The sequence below is a fragment of the Narcine bancroftii genome, chromosome 4 (assembly GCF_036971445.1).
Source record: "Narcine bancroftii isolate sNarBan1 chromosome 4, sNarBan1.hap1, whole genome shotgun sequence".
NCBI lineage: Eukaryota > Metazoa > Chordata > Chondrichthyes > Torpediniformes > Narcinidae > Narcine > Narcine bancroftii.
Window position 1 is genome coordinate 254,517,677 of NC_091472.1, and position 18,706 is coordinate 254,536,382.

General features: G+C 41.0%; 1 protein-coding gene across 1 annotated transcript in view; it reads right to left on the minus strand.

The window, feature by feature from the left end:
• The window catches only part of stam2 (signal transducing adaptor molecule (SH3 domain and ITAM motif) 2), a 53,421-nt gene that overhangs the window by 3,245 nt on the left and 31,470 nt on the right, over window positions 1-18,706 (minus strand). The window contains exons 9-13 of the mRNA XM_069934778.1: window positions 15,844-15,920; window positions 13,705-13,792; window positions 10,465-10,519; window positions 8,955-9,123; window positions 2,922-3,067 (exon numbers count right to left, since the gene is read on the minus strand). Coding sequence (XP_069790879.1) covers window positions 2,922-3,067; window positions 8,955-9,123; window positions 10,465-10,519; window positions 13,705-13,792; window positions 15,844-15,920 — 535 coding nt within the window. The remainder of the gene's footprint in view (window positions 1-2,921; window positions 3,068-8,954; window positions 9,124-10,464; window positions 10,520-13,704; window positions 13,793-15,843; window positions 15,921-18,706) is intronic.

Below are 18,706 nucleotides of genomic sequence, written 5' to 3' on the forward strand. Positions count from 1 at the left end.
ATAATTACAAGCTATTTGTTTAGTCATCATCTTGCTGCATTCTACTGGACAAACCAGCAAGGTGCACCTTTAATACTTGACTAAAACACAAAAATCTGTAGACTTGGCGGTTGAAGTAAAAGCACAATGCTGGAGAAAAAAAATACTGTGATAGCACTGATTTACCACACTTGCAAACAAATAAATACGTTCACTCATTTCTTTCAGACACCATGAAGTCGACTTCCTTATTATTCACTAGACAAAACATTGCATTCTTCAGCTCACCAAAAACCACCAACTAAACCCCTCTGAGCTTCTCATTGGCTCACTGTCACACGGGTGATCCTAACATTCTCACTCTCCCCCTCCTGTATCCGAGATTCATCATCTGTATGCTGACGCTCAACACACTTGCGCATGCGCACTATTACTCGCCCGTTGCATCATTTAGGTCATCAGCGGCAGCCGCACTGCTCCCGACGAAGGTAAGTACGCGACCATGACAATACACAACCAATATTTTGGGCTTGAGCCCTTCACCCAGATTCTGTTAACCTTTCCCATTAAATGTACACTCCCATATCTTAGAACCAGAACACAGGAACTCACTTGTCCCATCATTGGTGCCAGTTTGAAAGCACCAATTATACCAAGATTTATTGAACAAATGGCTCACTGCAATCTGAAATTTCTATCCAATATATGTATTGCTCTGCAACTCGGTGGATGGGGAAGCCCAAAAGTTGCCCATGTTGGAATCTTCAGCAAACAAACGAGCTGCTGAAGGGACTCAGTGGGTCAGGCTCCATCCATAGGTAGAAGTGGTCAACATTTCAAGTTGGGGGGTGATATTACATATATGAAGGGGGATGAGCCGATGAGCTAGAGAATTGGACAGACTGTGGGAGAGGTGTAGAGACAGATAGAGGGAGTGTCTACTAGAGGGGAAGAGAAAAGGAAGGAAGGAACAGGATAGGGAAAGGAAATGGAAACAGGAGAACTAGATAAAGGAGCGATTATCTAATTTTTTTTAAATCAACATTCTTGATACAGGTTTAAGATTTCCAAGGAAGAATATGAGTTTCTATTCCTCAAGTTCACATTTGGCCCAAGTCTGACAATGGAGATGGCAAATGACTGATGTAGTAATAGTTGGAGCAATTGGAAGGGTTGGCTACAGGAAGTTTAAGCCTAAACCTGCAGACAGAGCCCAGGTGCTTGGCAAAGTGGTCAACCCAAACTGAAGTTGGTCTCACCAGTATAGAAGAGGCTGAATGCAGTAGATCAAGTTGGATAACACGTATGTGAAGCTCTCCCTCACCTGGAAGGTCCATTTGTGGCTCTGGGGGAGAAGTTGTTTTGGGGGGTTAGAAAACAGGCAGTGACAATTTTGCATTTTCTGAGATGATAGTGGGCAGGGAGAGAAGAGCAGACAAGGGAGACTTGGTGAGATTGCTCCCTGTGGAAAGAGGTGGGGAGGGAAAATGTGGCAGGTGAAGTTGATGGAAATTTCAGAGGCAAATAGAGTGGAAAATGAAGACTACATGGGATTCTTGTTTTGCCTGGGAGAGGTGAGATGAGGGCATAAATACATACAAGAAAAGGGGAAGTGGCTCAGGCAGCACCCACAGAAATAAATGGTCAGTCAACGTTTTGGGTCAGGACCAGTCAACAAGATGGGGCCCCAAACTCAAAATTTCTCTATGAGAATGCTGAAGTTGTCCGACTGCATTTCTCACATTAGATGCAGTTAGGGGATATAATCATTAACCCATTAGAAGAGAACAGAAAAAAAAATCACAATGGAGTGTTTTTTTCCAATGCACTTTCCATTGTTCCTTATTCTTCTCTCCCTAGACCATATCAAGATCTACTCTTCAGATTTAAACAGAAGGTGAACTACAGTGAAGAGGCCAAGAGAACAAAGCTTTGGCTTCCATGATAAACCCCTGCATAAACAGAAAACCTCTGAAAAAATGACAGGACTCGCAGGACACAGCAGCACTTTAACGGGGCTGCATTCTCCAAGTAGTTTTCTGCAAAACTCAGGCTACATTCAGTGCTCCCAAGTCAGCACTGGTGCTTGAACCTACAAGGGCAACTACCTTACACCACGGGTAGATAGGGTTATAAAGAGACCCCTTGGCACGTTGGCTTTCATAACTCAAAGTACTGAGTATGGGAGTTGGGATGTTCTGGTGAAGTTGTACAAGATATTTATGAGACCAAATTTGGAGCATTGTGTGCAGTTTTGATCACCAAACTGCAGGAAAGACATGAATAAGATTGATAAGCGCCAAGAAGATTTACTCAGATGTTGTCAGGACTTGAGGAGCTAATTTACAGAGTAAGATTAAACAGGTTAAGTCTTTATTCCCTGGAACATAGGACAGTGAGGGGAGATTTGATAGAAGTATTCAAAATTGTGATGGGTATAGAGAGGATTAAATGCTTTTTCTTCTGAGGATGGGAGACAAGAACTAGAGGACATAGGTTAAGGGTAAAAATTGAAATGTTTAAAGGGAACATTAGAGGGAAGTCTTCATTCAGAAAGTGGTTAGAGTGTGGAATGAGCTGAAGTGGTAGTGAGCTTGTTTTGTCATTTAAGAAAAATTTGGATGGGAGAGGTATGGTCAGGATGCAGATCAATGGTTTATGCAGAATAACAGTTCTGTTGGACTAGATGAACTGAAGTTCTTGTTTCCATGCTGAACTATTCTATGGTTCCAGTTGAAAATGAAATCAAATGAGCTACAAAAGAAAAATGTCACATTTGTGTCTAATGGCAACCTACTGGTGATGCGATCCCAACATAGAATTTTGCACTGCTGTTTCCTACTCCCTAGACCACAGGAACAGAAATACTTGTTAATGTACATAGTGAGCACTTTTGGGGAAGCCAAAAGAAATGGGAGGTTAATCCTTTGCGAACACTGTACCTTAGATAGGGTGCTTGGTTAGCATTTGGGGGCAGTGATCTCAGTGCACCAATTTGATCTGGTCCTACACTGTAGCCCTGGCTTGCTGCCACCTGGGAGATGCCTGCAGTCATGTACGCCCCACTCTGAGACTGTCCTGGATACACCTGTGGAGAACAAAAGCAAGAGTTTTAGATCAACCTATCTAGAAAAGCAAAGCAGATAGTACTGCAGGGGTGATGGCAATTAGGTTACAGAATAAATAAACTGAGGATGTTTTATTGACTGAAAATTTGGTGTGGACTTCACAAAGGCTTCAGGTTAAGGACCATTGCTTTCCTTGGCTGAAAGGCTTTAGGATGTCCTGAGGAGAGTCATTCCCAACAAAAAAAACAAGTCTCTGAACTGCTCTTGTGATTGATTCAAACCCAGCAACAACTGTCAGTTGTGACTGTGACAGAGTATTTAGAGGTGGTTTGGGAGGAATTGTTAGAGCAGGTTGCATACAAACATTTTAAAACACAATTTTTGCAAGACTTTTGCAGAGTGCTATTTTGCAGAAAGCAACAAAGTAGCAACATTCAGCAGGGTGCCTGAGAGAGCATGTGATCTTTGCTGGCAGAAAAGAACAGCTTTGCTCTCAGAGAGGGAGAGAGCTGAGAGACACGGACTTCAGTTCCAGAGGGACAAGCTGGCAAACTTTGGAAGACTGCCTAGTCAAAGGAGAAGACTGGCTGTCTGAAAGGTGACCTGAAAGCAAGAGGATAATCTGGAGAACCCTGAAGGGGGCAAGTTTCGTCAGCAAGACTGATTAGAAAGGAATCAGGTGTGGATGACCTGGAACAACAGGAATCTCTCTCTCTCTCTGAAAACCAACAAGAACTCATTTGCCTGTTAAGCACCAAAGACTGGTGAACTTTATTAATACTAACTTCTGTGCACAGTACAAGAATTGCCTGCAACCAGTGAAATTGGACTGTGATCCATTACACACATCTACACTTTGTATTAGAGGGGGGAATTAAGTAGGTTAAGTAGGTTAAAGTTTAATTCTGTTTTCTTGTTCAAATATAATTAAAAACCACTTTTGGTTTAAGTACCCCTTTGTGTTGTGGTGCATATCTATTGCTGCTGGTTTATGGGGTCCTCTGGACACCGTAACAGTGACCTTCAGGCTGTTGGAGGGATGGACTCAGCAATAGTACTTCCACACATCAAGGACCAACTGTTGGATCCTAACTCGACAGGCTGAAATTGTTTGATTTTGGTGGCAAAATTATCAGTCCTTTCTTAAATGTTGAGCAGGCCTTGGTGCAAGCAGGGATTGGCTGGTAAATGCGCCGAGCAGTTACAAATGGAAATTCATCAGGCTCATGATGAAGCATTAATGACAGCTGAACACAATAGTGAATTCAACAAATTTGTGGCAGAGATACAAACATTCGTTTTTTCTCCATAGATACTGATTGCTCTGCAGAGTATTTCCAGCTTTCCTCACAACTCCACAAGAATAGGGAATTATTTTCCACATCTCACGGTTCCAAGACATTTTTCTCTCTTCTTTCATTTACATGGCACCAGACAGATCAGCAATATTTATATGGCATTCATTCCATGCTCAGTACAGAAACCTGGATAACAATGAATGTCTACCCCTGGACAGAAATTCCCCTTGTCCTCCCCACCCCTCTCTACAACTTAAAATACACTTATTTTCTCACTTTACTAGTTCCAATGGCTTGAAACGCTTAACCTTTTCTTCTCCATGGATATTTCCTTAACCTGTTGTGCATTTTCTTTTGCAGTCTGGGTTTTCAATGTTGGACTTTCAACATGCAAGGTCATTAAATGCATATTGAAGCTCCCCCTAAAATGTCTCCAAATGATTTCAGTTATAACATAGTCATATTTCCTTTCAATATTCTAGACTTTTAGAAAGGTAGATTGATAGTAAGGGTTTAGAGGGATATAGGCCAAGGGACAAACAGAACAGTGGAAACTTTGGCAAGACCGGAAACCCTGGCGAACTTCTACCAAAGTGTGGTGGAAAATATGCTGACCAGCTGCATCACAGTCTGGTATGAAGGAACCAATACCACCCACCCCCCTCCCCCCCACAAGCAGAACAATCTACAAAAGGTAGTGGACACACTATTACAGGACAACACACCCAAAACACTCCCCACCATAGAGAAATCATCACTGAATGCTGCCGTTGGAGAGAAGCAGCAATCATCAAGGATCCACACCACCAAGCACACACTGTTCTCGCTGTTACCATCAGAAAAGAGATATAGGTGCCATAAGACTCACACCCACCAGGTTCAAGAACAGCTGATACTTCTCCACAGACTCCTCAACAACAAACTCAATCAGGGACTCACTTAAGGATTCTTACTCTTGCACTTTATTGTTTGATTTTTCTCCTTCTCTGTATTGCACAGTTGTTCACATTTATTTTTTTGCACTACCCTTAAGTAGTAATTCTGCCTGGCCCGCAAAAAAAAAAATCTCAGAGTTGTATGCAATGTCATGTATATACTCTGACAATAAATCTAAATCTGATCTGAACTAGCTTGGATAAGCAAGGGGCCCATTTCCTTGTTCTCTGGCTGAAAAGCTGCCAAAGTTTTCTGGGTTCATTTCCAACAGAATCATCAAATTTGTGGATGATACAACAGCAGCTCTCTATCAGATTACAGAGAAAAGGATGAAAGGAGACTAAAATGGCACAAGAACAACAACCAGAGTATCAATGTGGACAAGACAGGGGAGTCACGTGATGGAGTAGTGGCCGGACGGTGAACTCCAGCCCTCTCCAGAAAAGTCGGGAAAAACAAGAGAAAACACAAAGGCACAGAAATAAAAGTTACAGAAAAGTGAGTATAAAGGTGGAAAGAAGATGGCGACAAAAAAAGAAAAGTCGAAAGCAACGGTAAGAAGAGAGGAAGAGAAGACAAAGGAAGAAAAAGGTGAAGGCCTTACCTGTCCGAAGAGGCCCGCTGCGGAGAGAGAAACCCGCTCCCTCAGGTCGGTAAATAATGGACTACAAAAATGGCTCGCAGAGCCGAACAAAAGTGCGCAACCGCGCATGCGCGAAACTTCGCGCATGCGCGATGCGAATGAAAAAAAACACACCGACGGGAGGGGGGACCAGCTGGGGAGTCGATCTCCACAGCCGGCAACGACAGCTGCAGAACACCTGCAGCAAGAAGAGACCACAGAAGACAATAGAAACAAGAAAGAAGAGGAGGAAAGGGCAACAAAGAAACAACAGATGGTCAACCCAGAGGAAGAAGAAGAGGAAGAGTATGGTGAAATAGAAGAAGAAAAGAGAGGCAAGGTAAAGGATATACTTGCTCTTATTAGAGGATACATGGAGTCATTTAAAGAATGGCAAACACAGGAATTTAAGGATTTAAGAAAAAGAATAAACAACACAGAGGAGAAAATAATTAAAATGGAGATGACCTTAACAGAAATGGGAAAAAAAATGGACAAGATGGAAGAGCGGGCAGTAGCAGCAGAAATGGAGGTAGAAGACTTAAAAAAGAAATTGGAGAAATCTAATAAAAAAACTAAAGAGACACAAGAACTACTAGCTCAAAAAATAGATACAATGGAAAACCATAACAGAAGAAATAACATAAAGATAGTGGGCCTTAAGGAAGATGAAGAAGGCAAGAATATGAGGGAGTTTATAAAAGAGTGGATCCCTAAGACCCTAGGATGTCCAGAACTACAGCATGAAATGGAAATAGAAAGGGCACATAGAGTATTGGCCTCTAAACCACAACCACAACAAAAACCAAGATCTATTGTAGTAAAATTCCTAAGATATACTACAAGAGAAAAGGTACTGGAGAAGACAATGGAAAAAGTAAGAGAGGGCAACAAACCACTGGAGTATAAAGGGCAAAAAATCTTCATTTATCCAGATATAAGTTTTGAACTCCTAAAGAAGAGAAAAGAGTTCAATACAGCAAAGGCGATTTTATGGAAGAAAGGGTATAAATTTATACTAAAGCATCCAGCGGTATTGAAAATATTTATTCCAGGACAGCAAAACAGACTATTCTCGGATCCAGAAGAAGCACGAAAATTTGCAGAACAATTACAAAAATAGACTGAGGGAGGAAGACGGGTAATGAGAGTTAAAATGATCACGACTGATATGTATGTGGGTAAAGACAAAAATAGACTGAGGGATGAAGACGGGTAATGAGAGTAAAAATGATCACGATTGATATGTATGCAGGTAAAGAGGTATAAGAGTGAATAGAGACAATGAGCATACATGAATGTATCTGTACTTAGAGGAAAATATAGATAGTATAGACAAGAATTAATAAGGGAAGGTAATGGAATAGAGAGAATAAGGAGGGAATTAAAAGAGGGACCTTTGTGACATATGAAAAGTGAAATCTTTTCTGGGGGAGGCGGGGTGGGGGGAAATAGCGGTCACTGCACAATCAGTTGACGCTTGCGAGTGGATTCGCAAATCCAAATGGAGAGGGGAGATGTGGTTGTCCGACAAGGGATAAAGGACAACTCAGGAGGTGAAGGGGAGATTGGGGATAAATAAGATAGAAATAGGAGAATAAGGAAAATGTTAGATGTTGTAGGAATGTTGTCTTATAAAGAGTTGAAAATAAGAAAACAGAAATGGAAAAGGAGGAAAGGTAATGATGGAAAAACGGAAAGAGAAGATAAACAAAATATAAAAGGGCTACGCTGAACTATATGTCTTTAAATATTAATGGAATACATAACCAAATTAAAAGGAAGAAACTACCAAATTTAAATGAATAAATGTATTCCATTAGAAAAAAAATAACATATTGGTTAAGAAATAATATTGAAATATTCGAACAAGTATAGGAGCCTTACATTAAATACAATAGCGAAAACCTACCGGGGACAAACATTACCTAAGTTGATGGAAGGAGAAGGAAAGAAAAGAATGGACTCAGTAGAATTTCTGGTGTAATTTTGTTGAATGACAACATTGTCTGACTGGATTAATGCAACCTAGATTGTATACCTAAAATGGATGAGAGGGGGGGGTGGGGGGGTGGTTTGGGAGGAAAGGGGGGGGGGAGAAAAAGTCACTGTATATGTGTGAAAAGAAATAGTGTATATCATGGCTAATGTGATTTATGGTGTGAAAAAAAAAAAAAAAAATTTAAAAAAAAAAAAAAAAAAGAAATTCATGTTTTCAGGACCTATTTTTAGCGTATTGGTGGATTTTCTCAGCAGTCTGTAGATTTCAATCACTATAGAGATTTTAATCAATCCAGATTGTCAGCTATAAATCGGATTTATATAAAGCATTTCTTGATGTATTGTAAAAAAAAAAAAAAAAAAAAAAAAAAAAAAAAAAAAAAAAAAATGTGGACAAGACAAAGGAGATGACTGCAGGCTTCAGGAGGACAAAGATTGACCATTCTCCACTATACACGGTTCAGTCGCGGAAACAGTGGAGAGAACAAAGTTTTATGGTGTGCTTACAAGGGATAACCTATGTTGGACTCAGTAGTAGGAAGGCGCTATAGTAAGAAGGCTGAGGAAAGCCTCATCTTGACATTTTACCAGAGCACTATTGAGAGTGTCCTGTCTGTATTATTGTGTAGTATGGTAGCTGCAAAGCATCAGACCAGAGGTCTATAGCCGAGTGAATCACTGGAAGACATTTACTGGGAGCGTTGTCCAAATAGGGCTCAAGGAATTATAGAAGACCCTTTCCATCCAGCTCACAGCATCTTCAAACCACTACCATTAAGGAGGTGGTACAGGAGCATCAAAATCAGGACCGCCAGGCTAGAGAATAGATTCTTCTCACAGGCTGAGAGACTGATGAGCAGTGTATTGTAACTGTGTAAATTATCGCATATATTTATATTTATTTTGATTATTTATGTAAATTTTATGTACCGTGTATTGTGTGTTTTTGTGCGTGCACCACGTCCCAGAAAGATGCTGTTTCATCAGGTTGAAAATGTACAATCAGATGATAATAAATCTGAACTTTTCTCATTGGTCTTTGGTACCAACCTGCACTGGCAGCGACCCAGATGCTTGAGTGTAGAAAGCCTGAGCTTGGGACTGGGTTTGAGGCTTGGAATACATGGAAGAGTACATAGGCACATCATTCATCAATTTGTTGTACAACTCCAGGGCTTCCAAAACTTTCACATTAAGTTCTGATAATTCAGAATGCTTCCTGAATAAGAGAACAAGATCACATGATAGGTGGACATTTTATACAAAGAATGGCCAAGAAAATACCACAGCAACTATTTATTGATTTCAAAATTTAAATTTTAGCTTTAACAAATCACCACAGAAGCCAAATCATTTAGGCAGTGAAAAGAACTATATGGATATTCCCATCAAACTTTGACCATGAACAGAATGCACAATAATTATATCTCTGAATATTATTTTTCGACAGATGTTACAAAAAAAAACATATGATGTTAACCAATTGGAATTTGTGTTCAAGTACAGTCCAACCAGTGCTGAAATATTTCTCAAACTAGCCTCGCTGTATTCTCTGGATTTCCCCTCCCTTCTGCTTCTAGTCTCAGACATCATTTATTCTCTTATACACAGCAATTTGACCAATCCAGAGTTTCGTGAAAAATTTGAAAAGGATTCACAATGAGAAAAAGTTAAAAGTGTTAAATGTTGGGCATTTTTGAAGGGTTCTGGACAAGGTTGAGTACTAGATTTAGTCATCTTGAGCAGAAACTGAGTACTTCAGCCTACGATTCCCACGCTGGCCCACACTGTTAGTGTGTGAATAGTTGAAGTAAAATACGAGATCAGGACAATTCAGTTGCTAATTACCCAAATAAGAATAGGTGCATGCAGAGGAGAACCCAGCAGGAAAGAATTTAACATCAGTGGATAGCAGTCTAAACATTGAAGTGAATAATCCAATTTTAAGATCAGAATAGGAAATGCTTCTCTTCCCGATGGTAATCCCTCAATACCCACGTAGCACCATCAGATTTCAGAATAAAGTATGCAATATTAAAAAAAACCAGAGGAACTCCAAGTCAAGAGCTTTTTGTCAAGAATTCACTCCAGTAGTTTATTTTTCAGGCAGCACAGTTAGTGCAATGCTATTACAGTGCCAGCGACCCAGGTTCAAATCTAGCGCTATCTGCAGGGAGTTTGTATGTTCTCCCCATTACCTGCATGAATTTTATCCAGATGCTCCTGTTTCCTCCCACCCTCCGAAACATTTGGGGTTGGTAGGTAAATTGGGTGTAATTGCTTCATGGGCCTGAAGGGCCTGCTACCATGCTGTATTATTAAAATTGAAACAAAATTTATAATTCTTGCTTTGAGGAGGGCAATGTCTACTACAACTATTCATAGTGAATGCAACTGTGTCTCAACACATTTCAGGAGATTTATTAATTTACATTTGGGGAGCACATGATGGAAGAAGAGATACCACAGGTTTGAATCTGAATGCCAACATCTGGCTAGCCCACATCAGGAATGGAGGTCATTAGAAAAAAAAAGTATTTTTTCTTTGCTTGAATCCTACCTGTCTATTTCTTCAAGCTTTTCATCAATAATTGGTCCCATTTGTTGACAGACATCTGGGGAAGAAGATACAAGAACAAATAAATCTGCAGGTCATTTCCAAAGTTTAAAGATAGAGAGAAAAAAAATCAAATAGGCTAATACACCAAGCTAGAGTACCAAATTTCTTGGAGTTCACTTAACTAGTGGCCTTTTGTGGACACTCTGCATCTCCTCACTTGTCAGGAAGGCTCAACTGCAATTGCTCTTCCTGAGAAGACTGAAGCAGGCAAGGCTACCGGCCACCATTATGTCAACCTTCAAAAGAGCTCTAGCAAGTATGTCCTGGTCAGCTGCATCACAGTGTGGTACGGTTGGTGCAGAGAAATGGATCTAAAGTCAATCCATAGGACCATTAGAGTGGCAGAGAGGATCATGGGTGTCCCTTCCCCCACCCCCATTGATGTGATCTACTGAGATCGTTGTCTGAAGAGGCTGCGCATAATCTTCGAGGACCCCTTCCACTCCACAAGCAGCATTTTTCAGCTGCTCCCATCAGAGAAGAAATAAAGGATTATCAACCAGGCTGAAGAACAGCTTCCTCCCAGGAGCAGTGTGAATGCTGAACAATCAAAGAAACTGCTCACGCCCACCATCCGAGACTCTCAGATGTACAATATTTTTTTTGTAATTGATGAAATACTTTTCCTGCATATGTATTGTTTGATCGGGTTGTACTTATACAATCAGATAACAATATTCTTGACAGAAAGGAAATCCTGAATTTATGGCCCCAAATTTACTATTGTATATACAGAGACAATTATTTTTATAAAAACAAAAAAAAAAAATCAGAGCAACACCTGCTCTTTTCATTTGACCTGGCACCCACCCACTCACAATTGCTCTACACATTCAGAATTGTTCGAAAGCTGCACCTGATACAAAAGCAGACCACTGGAACTTGTTTATTTAGTTTGCATTTCAGATACTAGAATCTTTCAGATTGTAATGCCACAGCTAATCAATAGATTGTTCATACAGTTGCATTACTATATACTATCACTGAGATAAGGTACTAGTGATTTAACCTGATGTTTCATCTATGAATGGGCCTTTACCAACATAGGGATTGCAGTGCCCAACCAAAACACCAACTATCCATTTGCATGGATGCTGCCTGACCATCTGAGATCCTCCAGCTTCTCCTGGTTGACACTTTAATAACAAAGTGCCGGTATTGAACAGGTATATAAACAGAAGCTCAGATACCACATAACCATTTACGGCACGGAAACAGGCCATGTCGGCCTTTCGAGTCCGTACCGGTTGACCAGGTAGAATGTAAAAAAGAACCTACTTCCTTATGAAACCTAAGACACCAGAACAGGAAAGAAAGTTTTTGTAGACAAGACCTAATTAAGATTAGAAGATCCAAGATGGATTTATCATGTGCAAATATATGTATTAGCACAATTGAGCATTTTTCTCTGATCAGCTAATGGGAAACTTTAACAGCAAATATGGAGCCATGTCCAACTGATAAACATAAGAAATAGGAGCAGGAGTAGGTCATCTGGCCCATCAAGCCTGCTCCACCATTCAATGAAATCATTGCTGATCCAATGAGAGGCTCATCTCCACCTACCTGCCTTTTCCCCCATATCCCTCAATTCCCCACTTCATAAAAATCAGTCCAATCTGAACTTAACTATATTTATTGAGGTAGCCGCCACTGCTTCAACCTTGAATTGAGATTTCACATAGCAGCCTGTACAAGACACGATCTCCAGAAATGACTGTGGGGAAAAAAATGATGAAATTGCCTTGAAGATTTTTGGTGGCTGAAGAGTCCCTAATTTGAGGACGTGGATTTAAAGAAACATCCAGACAGAGCAACGTTTTGCAACAGGTTGTTTAACGTCTAAACAATGGCTGGTAGGGTGGTGGGTAGAATTAATAGCAGCATTTATTAATAAATTGAATAAATAACAAAATTGCAGGGATATGGAAAAAAAAGAACTTAAATGTCAGCCCAAGTGGATTGTTCTTTAAAAGAATCTGTGGACTCAGCAGCCTTTCGATGCAGTAATACTGTGATTCTATGCTCTACTAATAGGTTTTATAGTCTCAGCATTTAATAAGATGTCAGATCTTACACCTCATCCAAGTTCCATGTCCAAAGCACATCAATCTCAGCTCTGAATATACAGTAAAAACCCCCAGTATCCGACACCTATTGGGATTGACAGATGTTGGCGAATTTGCCGGTTGCTTGGATACCAGAAAATGGGAATTTTAACTGTATTCCACAACTGATCCTCACCACCCAGGCCATACCCTTTTCTCACCACTACCATCAGGAAGGAGGTACAGGAGCCTGAAGACGAACAACTTCTTCCCGTCTGCCATCAGATTTTTGATCAGACAATGAACCAATAGACACTAACTCACTTTTTATACCAATTATTTTTAAATATTGTATTTATGGAACTGTTGATTTATTGCAATTTTGCACAAAACTGCTGCAAAATAACAAATTTCATGACATGTTCATGACAATAAACCCGAATCTGACTCATTCACAGCTCTCCAAGGTCACAGAATCATACAGCTCAGGAACAGGCCGTTCAGCCCAACTAGCCCATGCCAACCAAGTTTTCCAGTTGAGTGGTCTTATTTTCTGGCATTTGGCCTCCAACATTTTCCTACGAGTGTACCCGTTTAAATGTCTTTTTAACATCACAATTAGACCTGACTCTTTCATTTCCTCTGGCAGCTCATTCCATATACCCACCACCCTCTGTGTGAAGAATGGGTCTATCAGGTCCCTCTCAAACCTTTTCCCTCTCACCTTAAAATTATGTCCAAGGTCTGGACTCCTCTAACTTGCAAAAGAGACAGTGACCGTTCACCTCATCTATGTTCCTCAAGATTTTGTATCGATCTACAAGGTTACTCCCCTACTCGCCAGTGAAAATTGTCCTAGTCCATTCTGAGTCCAAGTAGAGAAAATTCAAAAGATTTGCTGCTCAACAAAATTTCTGCTCATCTCAATTCTAAATGGCAAAGCCTTTAACCCAAGAGAATTTCCTCTCACTATTGCTCTCAGTCTTGTTCCTCTCTACAGCAACACTCACCGTGGTGCCATGAACTAGGCTGTTGCTACTGTTCTCCTTGGGAGGCCATCCCTCAACCCAAGCTTCCTCAAAAACAAGACAAGGACATAGCCTCTTAGCCCATTTCCACGATTTATGGTTACCTTCTAAATGGAGCAACTCTGCTGAATCAGGTTGCAGATCTGTGGGAATTGCATTCTGAAGCAGCTGCAATACCTGGTCCATCTTTTCCTGCAAAGGCAAAACAATGTTTAAAAAAAAGTAGCAATCACAACCACCCAAACAGTTGTAAAACTTGCAGATTTAAGACTCGTACATGGACAAATACACGTTTCTAGAGCTACACTTCTCCAACATTAAGCGTCATCCAAATACTGCAAGCTGGTGAGTGAGGCTAATCTCTTTTTTTTTCAACTTTTGTTTCAGGCTCCTAAAAAAATGTATATGGCAGTGAATAGGATGATCCAAAACTTTAAAATGTCACCTCACAATCAGGGTCAGCTTTTACGCCGGGTCAAGTCCGAAACTTGACAACAAAGTTTCAACACCACCACCATCTTCTTGTCGCCTCCAACGCAATCTTATGTGCATCATGTTGGTTATCAACGATGTCTCAGTGCTTCCCTGCAGGGTGCATCCATCTATTCCGACTGCCGTTGGCTTTAAATGGCCTGTTCCAGGAGCTGACAGTGGTTTATTTTAAAATATGCTAATAAAGTTAAAACCTAAAGGGTAATTTGATATTAAAATATTAGGATTTGCTTTTAACAGCATCTACTGGTCAGCAGTAAGTGCAAGATTTGGGTTCATTTTATACAATGGGTATCGCTCAAAATCTACAGTTAGGTGGAAATTCAGGGGCTCTCCTACACAGAGTCATCCAATAAGCCGGCATTAAATGGTTGCTTGACTTTGAAAGGTCTAGTTTATTTCAATGTAATGAAATAAAAGGAAGATGATTGATCTATACGACACTTTGAACAAAACATTAGGGAGAGGTTCAGGAAAGGAATACAAGAGGTTATGGCCCAGGTCTTTCAGGCACAGGAGAGTGGAGGAAAGCAGGAAATGCAATGAGCAAAGTAGACAAAAGACTGCATATGATGGGTATGGATAGAGCAAATGTAACCAGGCTTTTTCCACTAAGGTTAGGAGACATTTATAAAAAAAAAAAGGACATGGGTTAAGGATGGGAAAGGGGAAAAGTTTAAAGGGTATATTCGGGGGAACTTCCTCATTCAGAGGGTGGTGGGAATATGGAACGTTGCCAACTGACTTGGTACGCACAAGCTCATTAAGGATGGGAAAGGGGAAAAGTTTAAAGGGTATATTCAGGGGAACTTCCTCATTCAGAGGGTGGTGGGAATATGGAACGTTGCCAACTGACTTGGTACGCACAAGCTCATTAAGGATGGGAAAGGGGAAAAGTTTAAAGGGTATATTCAGGGGAACTTCCTCATTCAGAGGGTGGTGGGAATATGGAACGTTGCCAACTGACTTGGTACGCACAGGCTCATTTTGATATTTAGGAGAAATGTGGGCAGGTATGTGGATGGGAGGGGGATGGTGGGCTATGGACTAGGTGCATGTCAGTGGGACAAGGCAGAATAGTTTGACACAGACTCGAAGGGCCTGTTTCTGTGCTATTGTGTTCTATGCTAGAATCTTGAGCAAAGTGGAGGGAAATGCAAAGTCTATATTTTAGGTCAAAACACTGCTTGAGGACTGCGAGAGGGAAAATGAGCCATATTAAAGAGAAGGGAAAAGGTCAGGAAAGTGGACTGAGTAGGGGCAAAGAATGATGGACATATGGAGCAAGGTCAGATACAGGCGGAGATAACCGTTGAAGTCAGGAAATAGGTGGAACAAAATAAGGGATAGATAGAAATAATAGGAGAGGGGAATAGTGGAAGGGGTGTGCGCAGCAGAGAAGGGGAAAAGAACTGGGTTACAGACAACAGTGGGTGGAGGGATGTTCGTAGAAAAGGTGTTGGAAAGAAGGGAGCATGTGAGAAGATTTCGGAGGACGAGAAGTAGAGTGAAATAGACTGAGGGGGGAGCAGGTTCATTGACATTGGAGAGCTCAATGTTCATGCCATTGGGCTGTGGACTACCCAGGTGGAATAAAAGGTGCTGTTAACTCTTATGACGCTTGACATGAAGTATAGTTGGTTGTGAAAGACACCAGAAGCAGAGCAACATCTAGAATACACATTCCTCTGGGAGAGAGGAAGACAAATGGAGAAAAATTAAGTACAGAAATTCAAATACAACCTGCTTACCTCATCTATGTAAACTGGCTCAGGCTCGGAAGGCTGAATGTCTTGTACTGGTGTCTCCTCCGGCACCATGACCTTCTCTGGAATTGACATAGAACAAATGGAAGTGCACAAATAATTTCCTCAGTTTTAAATGTACACTACACTACTCCAGCTGTGCTGGTCTGAAGACAAGCTCTCCAATTCTCAATACAAGGATTTTTGCATTGCCCATGGCGGGGCTGTATGGTTAGCACAATGCTATTACAGCACCAGTAACCCATGTTCGAATCTGGCGCTCATTTGTAAGGAGTTTAAACACTCCTCATGTCTGCATGGGGTTCCACTGGGTGCTCCAGTTTCCTCCCACCATTCAAAATTTGGGTGTAATTGGGCAGCACGGGTTTTAAATGGCCAGAATCAGCTTCTACTGTGCTGTAAATTAAATTTTAAAATGTAAATTTAAAGTCAACATATCAAATATCAGAAAGCAATCTCAACTCAGAGCGGGTTCACAAGTGATCGCTGATCGCAGATACAAAGCAGAGGGAGAGCACAAATCAGACAAGGCTTGGATGAAGCCTGGCACTACTGCATGAAGAATAATGAAATACCCTGATCTTAGACAGAACCAGCATAGACTTGAATGATTGTGCTGCGCTTTTCCAAGGTCTTCCTGCCTGTTGAATACATGATCCAATAAAACAGGGAAACTGCAGCCTCACTATTCCCTGCACATGCTACCAAATATTTTATTCACCTTGAAAAGATGAAAGATTCAGAAAATAAAGCACTCTATTCTCAAGTCCAGAATTACAGGAAACAAAGTGAAACACAAAAGTCTGCAGATCGAAGTAAAAACACAGAAATGCTCGAGGAACTCAGCAGATATCGCAGCATCCAATAGGAAGCAAAGATAGATGACTGAGATTTCGGGCTGAGAAGGGCTCAGGCCTTAAAGGTTAGTTATACATCTTCGGCTCCGATGAATGCTGCACATAGCCGAAAGAAATTGCAAGAAAAAACAATCAGGCACCCAGCATTCCATTGACCATCTGAACAGTATTTGTCAGAGAATTGAAATAGCTTTCATCTCAGTTGGGTGCAATGCTGTCGACAGCACCAGCAATTTGGACTGGCGTTTGAATCCGCACCGTCTGCAAGGAGTTTTTAAACTCTTCCCGTGTCTGTGTGGGTTTTCCCCAGGGTCTCCAGTTTCCTCCCACCATTCAAAGCGTACTAGAGTTGTAAGATAATTGGGTACAAATTGGGCAATGTGAACTTGTGGGCCAAAATAGTCTCTTACTGTGCTGTATGTCTACATTGAAAAATATTCAGAACAGGATAAGAAAAAACCTATAAACTAACTACTTTCTGTTAAAATCAAGGAGAAAGAATCAAAGGAAAAAACGCACAGCAGCTACACAGGAGATAACAGGTGTCAATCAGACCAATATGCAATTTAGAAATAGCAGAAAGTTCAATAGAATAAGAACAGTAGGAATATGGTCCCCCAAGTCTGCTTTGCCATTTAATAAGACCATGCATGTAATATTTTTACCCTGGAAAAACATTCCATCTACCCTATTACTGCCTCTTGCAATTTTTATAAACTTCGATCAGATCACCCTTTAGCCTCCAATAGAGCAAACAACTCCAGTTTTGTCCAAGCTTTCCTGACAGCTCATACCCTCTAATCCACATGCAGCATCCTGGTAAATCTATTTTGTATCTTTTCCAAAGCCTCCACAACTTTCCTGTAATGAGTCAATCAGAATTTAACACAAACAGTGAAATCCCAATTTTACATGTTCCAATTCTGATATAACGCGATGAGTCATTGGACCCCGATGTACATCGCTTAATGCTTGCGTTCAGTTCTTTGAGATAGGACGTTAAGCAAGCCCATTTAAAAAGATGTGGTACCAGGGATGGCCATCCTATGATGCATACAACAAAAGTGGAGCTGTGGATGATTAGAAGTGGCACGTTTAAATGATTAAGGTAAGTAATGTTTATCTTGTTTTTGAAAGATGACCTGCAAACTCATTGGCTTAAACAAATATTTTTCATGGTGGGGAAATTATGCAACATTTTAAAGACGACTCTGCGAGTACAAACTTTGCGGAGACACTAAGCGAGAGTGAAATACTGGGGATGAAGGGTGTTTGGATACCAGTCACAACAAACACCTGACATGCATCCCACAGAAAGCAGTTTTGGCAAACCTGGCAATCGGAAGGTTTGCGCAATGCGATTCAGGTTCAACAGTGAAAGATACCAAATCAGCCTTATGCCTCAGAAGCAGGTTCTCCTCTCCCACCACCCTACCCCCCCAGTCAATGTATTTGGGTTCCCCATTCCTCCCTCACCCACCTGCAGCACTTCCCGGGCCCATCAATATATCACCCCAAATTCCTGCCCTCTGGTAATCTATCACAATTGTCAAACTGCCCCCATTTCAACTGCAACCTGTATACTGCGTATATATACCCAGTGAAACCCTGATTTAGCACGACACCACTTTTTCTTTTGCGATGACATTTTATGGACCCCCCATGATCGCATTATAACAGGGCGACAACGTAATCGAAATGCAGCCTAACCAACATTTAATATAGTTGCAACATAACTTCCTTATCCTTGTACTCATTGTCACAACCAATCAAGGCACGCAACCACACACCTTCTTTATCACCCCATCTACTTGCATGCCCACTTTCAGGGAGCGAGACCTGAACCCCCAGATTCCTGCACATTAATGCTGTTAGGAGCCCAGCCATTAACTGCATACTTTTCCCTTCATTTGACCTCCCAAAGTGCAACATTCCACACTTGCCCAGATTAAACTCTGACATTTCCCTTCCATATCTGTTACTGAACTGTA